General features: G+C 41.7%; 1 protein-coding gene across 1 annotated transcript; it reads left to right on the top strand.

Annotated features, from left to right (window-relative positions):
- The first annotated feature begins 3,739 nt into the window (after window positions 1–3,739).
- LOC121293658 (urotensin-2 receptor) lies at window positions 3,740–4,825 on the top strand. Its single transcript, XM_041216825.1, has one exon. The coding sequence runs from the start codon at window positions 3,740–3,742 to the stop codon at window positions 4,823–4,825; it is 1,086 nt and encodes a 361-aa protein (XP_041072759.1).
- The last annotated feature ends 1,314 nt before the right edge of the window (window positions 4,826–6,139 follow it).

Below are 6,139 nucleotides of genomic sequence, written 5' to 3'. Positions count from 1 at the left end.
GCTTTATTAATAAGTTATAATGTATAAAAGCAAGGAAGGTATGTTAAACTTGTATAGGGCATTGGATTTGCCTCTATTAAAGCATTGTGCCAGTTCTGAGTGGCACAGTCTAGGAAGGATGTGTAGGCATTGGAGAGAGTGCAGAAAAGATTCATGAGAATGTTTCCAGGGATGAGGAACTTCAGCTATGTAGAGAAGAGTGGAGAAGCTGGGACTGTTCTCCTTGAAGGAGAAAAGGTTGATTTGATAGAGGTGTTCAAAATTATGATGGCTCTGGAGAGAGTAGATAGGGAGAAACTGTTCCTATTAGCGGAAGTATCAAGAACAAGAGGATGAAGATTTAAGGTAATTTGCAAAAGAAGTAATAGCGACATCAGGAAAAACATTTTCATGCAGCAAATGGTTAGGATAACGAGTGCACTGCCTGAGAGTGTGGTGGAGACAGATTCAGTCAAGGCATTCAAGAGGGAATTGGATTATAATCCGAAAAAGAAGACTGTGCAGGGCTACAGGGGAGTGGCTTTGGTGAACTGCTCCTTCAGAGACCCAGCAGAGACACGACAGGCAGAATGGCCTCCTGTGCTGTAACCATTCTGTGAATTTTGCATACTTGGCCTGACCTTAAATGTTGCCAAAACAATACTTATATATCAACCACATCCAGACAGCCAAATATTCCACCTCCCACAATGTTGAAGGAGAGACTCTGGAAAATGTTGGGCACTTCCCATACCTTGGCAGCCACCTCTCTCAAAATGCATCATTGACGAGGAGGTCCAACACCAGATCAGGTGCACCAGCTCAGCCTCCTACAAGATTTAGCAGCAAGTATTTGATAACAAAAGCTCCTCAGGTCAGCAAAGTCCTACTGTATAGAGCAGTTGTTGTCATCACACTCCTGTACTGCAGTGAGACCTGGACCATGCATCAGTGACACATAAGAGTGCTAGAGAAATTTTATCAGCAATACCTCCGCCCCATTTTCCACATTCAAAGAGAGGACTGCTAGTGTCCTTCATGAAGCCAGTTCCATAAGCACTTAGACAAAACTCCTGCAAAATCAATTGCAATGAGCAGGACACTGCATCTGGATGGCAGAAAAGTGTCCACCAGGTCCTCTTTTCTCAACTCTCAATGGCCAATGTCCCATGGGAGGACAAAGAAACCATTTCAAAGGCATTCTGAAGTTCTTCTTGAAGAGCAACAGTATTGATATCAGGTTGGAAGTTGGCAAATGTTACTCTGAAAGGAGGGAGAGAGAAAACAATAAACTACAAGCCAGTTAGCCTAACATCAGTTGTCGGGAAAATGCTGGAATCTATTATTAATGCAGTGCTAACAATGCCCTTAGAAAAGTATAGTATGATTAAAACAAGTCAACATACTTTTACTAAAGGGAAAACCTGTTTAAAAAATTTATTAGAGTTTTTTGAGGATGTAATTAGTAATGTAGGTAAAGGGGAACCAGTAGATGCAGTATACCTAGATTTCCAAAAGGCATTTGATAAGGTGCCACACCAAAGATTAATAGGCAAGGTAAGTGTGCATGGAATTGGAGGTAATGTATTAGCATGGAAAGAGGATTGATTGACAGGCAGAAAGCAGAACATGGGTATAAATGGGACATTTTCAAATTAGCATCTAGTGAATAGTGGAGTACCACAAGGGTTAGTGCTGGGGCCTCAGTTATTTACAATCTATATTAATGACTTGGATGAAGAGACAGAGAGTAATGTATCTAATGATACAAAGCCAGACGGAAAGGTAAGCTATGGGGAGGACACAGAGAGGCTGCAAAGGGATATACACAGGTTATGAGAGTGGGCAACAAGATGGCAGAAGGAGTATAATGTAGGGAAATGTAAAACTGTTCACTTTGGTCAAAATAATAGAAAAGCTGTATATTTTTTAAAAGGTGAAAGACTTGTAAGTGTTAATGTTCAAAGAGACTTGAGTGTGCTCATAGAGGAACACAAAATGTTAGTATGCAGGTACAGCAAGCAATTAGGAAGACAAATGGCGTATTGGCCTTTATTGCAAGGAATTGGGGTACAGGAATAAAGAAGTCTTGCTGGAGTTATACAGGGTTTTGTTGACACCAAGTCTGGAATACAGTGTGCAGTTTTGGCCTCCACACTTAAGAAAAGATATATTTGCATTGGAGGCAGTGTAGCAAAGGTTCACTAAATTTGTCCCTGTGATGAAGGGGCTGTCCTGTGATAACAGGCTGAGTAAATCGGGTCCGTTTTCTCTGGAGTTTAGAAGAATGAGAGGCGATCTCTTTGAAATGTACAAGATTCTGAGGGGGCTTGATAGGGTAGATGCTGAGAGATTGTTTCCGCTGGTTGGAGAATCTTAAGCATGGGGCACAGTCTGAGGATAAGGATTAGGATTGATATGAGGGGAAACTACTTCACTCAAAGGCTTGTGAATCTTTGGAATTCTCTACCCCAAAGCGATGTGGATGCTCCGTTGATGAATATATTTAAGACTGCATTATATAGATTTTTGGTCTGTCAGGGAATCAAGGGATATGGGGAATGGGCAAGCAAGGGGAGTTGAAGCCCAAGATCAGCCATGATCTTATTGAATGGCAGAGCAGACACGAAGGGCCATGTGGTCTACTCGTGTCCCTATTTCTTGTGTTCATGTGACATTAATGACTGAGAGGAGCTGCTACCAATTATTCAAAATGGTGATGATGTGTCCATCAAGCTGCATCATGCTTTGAGTTATAATTCCTTAATGATGAGTCACAGCGACAGCAGAGAAGGAAAGAAAAGGAAGCAAATCCTGCACTCCGGATCCCACTGCCTCCTGAATTGACATCATTCTCAAATTGAGGGACTGCTGATGACATACTGCTCACCAACCATCCCTGTCCTTCCTGGCCTATAATGGTTCCAGTTCCCTCAAAATCTTAAATAACTCAATACTTAGCCTGTGTTTTTTATAGATATACTTCCACCTCCCCGTCCCTATCGCAGTAACCTCCTGCAGTCCTGCTACTCTCCCCAGAACATATAGTTGCTCCAGACCAGTCCTCTTTGTGCATTGCCACCTTCCCACACCCAATGTTGCAGGCTGCACTGTACTGGGAAATTCCACCCTGAAACCTCCCCTCATTTTGTCTCCCTACAACCCACCTCTGGCTATGCTTTACGCTGCACCTTCCAATACCTTCTCTGGCTAAGCATCCATTCTGTTTGATTGCATTTCTATAAAAGTGTCTTAAGGTTTTTTCCGACTTTGAAAGCAAACCTTAATGACAATTGTTGACCATTAATTCTTACTTTAACTGTTACTATATTGATCCATGGCTGAACCGTACTAGTTTGATCAATACTATTGAACAGACTCCAAATGTGTATTTGTTCTAAACTCCTAAGATCAAATGTATTGCAGTGTAGAAACGATTGACGATTTCATTGCAATTCATGTGGTACTTGCGTATTGCTGTAAGGTATCCGTCAGTTCATTTTTAAAAAAATGTTCATCAGCTACACAGATGCTACGGAATGTAAAAATTACAACAGTTTACGGTCTGCACACATCAGGTCCCAGCTGCAGGATGCAGTGGCTGAGCGGTGACTTGGGACAATGAGAGTTAAAGAGGAGTTCACTCCGGGGCTGAGTGACGCAGTGAGCTGGACCCAGTCTGCGCTCTCAGTTTCCTTCCTGTAACTGCACTGGCCACATCTCCAACCATGTGCACGGCCGAGGATGTGTTAAACTAACCATGCATCACAACAGCTCGGGCAACCTTACAGCCTCCGAAGCACCGTCCACTCCAAAGGCGATGGACGAGCTGATAGTCACCTCGGCTTTCGGCACCGTTTTGTCCTTCATGTATGTGACCGGCGTGGCAGGGAATGTCTACACTCTGGTGGTGATGTGCCACTCCATGAGATCCGCTGCATCCATGTATGTCTCCATAGTGAACCTGGCGCTGGCAGACTTGCTCTACCTCTCCACTATCCCTTTCATCGTTTGCACTTACTTTGTCAAGAACTGGTACTTTGGGGACATGGGCTGCCGGATCCTGCTCAGCCTCGACCTGCTGACCATGCATGCGAGCATCTTCACGCTGACCATCATGTGCACCGAGCGCTACATGGCCGTGGTGAAACCGCTGGACACGGTGAAACGATCCAAAGGTTACAGGAAGGCGACTGCCGGGGCGGTTTGGTTGGTCAGCTTGCTGCTGACCCTCCCTGTCATGAGTATGGTCAAGCTGCAGGAGACCATGAGGGAGAACGGCAGCATCAAACGGATGTGTGCCCCAACTTGGAGTCGAGAATCTTACACCATTTACCTGACTGTACTTTTCAGCACCAGTATCGTGGCGCCGGGGGTTATCATCGGCTATCTGTACACACAGTTAGCACGGACCTACCTGGAATCCCAGAGGAACACTCTAGCGAAGAGAGAGAATAAGAAGTCGTCCAAACAGCGAGTGGTCTTCATGATATTCAGCATTGTCGTTGTTTTCTGGGCGTGTTTCTTACCTTTCTGGCTTTGGCAGCTCATCCGCCTCTACTGCAAATCTTTAAATCTGACTCTAAGGACAATAACTTGCATCAACTATTTTATGACCTGCCTGACCTACAGTAATAGCTGCATTAACCCTTTCTTGTACACCCTGCTGACCAAAAACTACAAAGAGTATCTGAAAAATAGACACAGACATTTTCAAAGGTCAGGTTCCACGTCCTTTAAAAAGAACGCCAATCTACGGCCATCCATAAAATCCATCTCCTCCTGTAACCAGGACAGCAACTCTTCTGAATCAGTAGCCATGACTCATTTAAAAGGGTCGAAATGACAGAATTCATAATTACAGATGGAGATGTGCTCGGTTGTCCAGGTAAGTGGCCAGCTACAATTGAAGACCAGGCGCTGCTGCCTCGTCTTTTAAAGGTGAGCAGGAATGGAGCAATTTCAGGCACTAAATACAAAAGAAAAACCAGCTTTTAAGATGATTTTTCTAAGCATTTCTGTAGCTCATGTCGAAGGTCAAATGGGAGGTTCATAACTTGTATGTATGGGCTTGTGTTTTTTAATTAAAACTTGACAGATTAAAATATGATCAAATTAAAGTTAAGATGATTTTTTTTAACTGCAGCTAGTATAAAATCCCAGAACACTACATTGACTCTAGCAAAGAAACCTCTCTGTAACACATGTTTGTTAATACTTCTCTATTAGATTAAAACAATGGTAAATAATTCCCACACTGGCCATTTGCTTCTTAAAGCGAGTTCATCTTTTAAATTAAAGCAATCATCAAAAGTAAAAAGAACATTCCATGCTGTATGTATTTTTCTTTGAAATTGACTTTTACTGCACCTAATATCTCAGTGTGTTGTGCGATGCCCGTAAATAATCAAAATTCGGTATTAAAATGTCACATTTCCTGGGTCAAAGGAAAACATGCATCATTTGGAAAGTTTCAAAATCTTATCCTCCAAAGAAACCATAATTCAGCCAAAAACAAATGAGATTTGCATCTTGATTGCAAACTATGTTTTCATTTCTACTAATCTGTACTAATGTCCACCTATTTAAACAGTTGGAAGGGCTCATACATGGTTAGAGCTAAGGCAAATTTTGAGTAACTACACAGGAATGTCTGGAAGATTGTTTTGTACACATTTGATCTCCTTCACTATTTTTCTGCCTCAAATTATTACAATGTACCTTAGCTAAAGGCAAATTATAAGTGCCAGTAAACAATGTATTCTCCAAACATTTACTTCCATCACAGTTGAGAAATTTTGCTTTACAAGAATTTTCCATCATAATTCAATTTTAAAAATATTTCCACAAATAATCTGATTATAAAGATATGGAAGTCCTGTTTTTAAATTAGATGTAATTTTCTTTTCCATATTTCATCATGGGAACAAAATCTCCGAAATATTGGGTGAATCTTGTAAATGAGTGCTTTGTATAGGATTTGCCTGACATCCTCTTATGGGTCCCCTTAGTGGGTTATAACTTCCAATAAGAAACACTACAAAACGGTCACTACTATTGTAGTAAAACTTGCATGTTAAAATTCAGATGCACAATTCAACAAAAAATGTAATGGATATAACATGATCCATGCAGAATAATCCATGTAGAGTAATCCAAT

This window comes from Carcharodon carcharias, chromosome 22 (genome assembly GCF_017639515.1).
Source record: "Carcharodon carcharias isolate sCarCar2 chromosome 22, sCarCar2.pri, whole genome shotgun sequence".
NCBI lineage: Eukaryota > Metazoa > Chordata > Chondrichthyes > Lamniformes > Lamnidae > Carcharodon > Carcharodon carcharias.
Note: the sequence above shows the minus strand (reverse complement) of the source record. Positions and strands in the feature narration are given on the sequence as shown.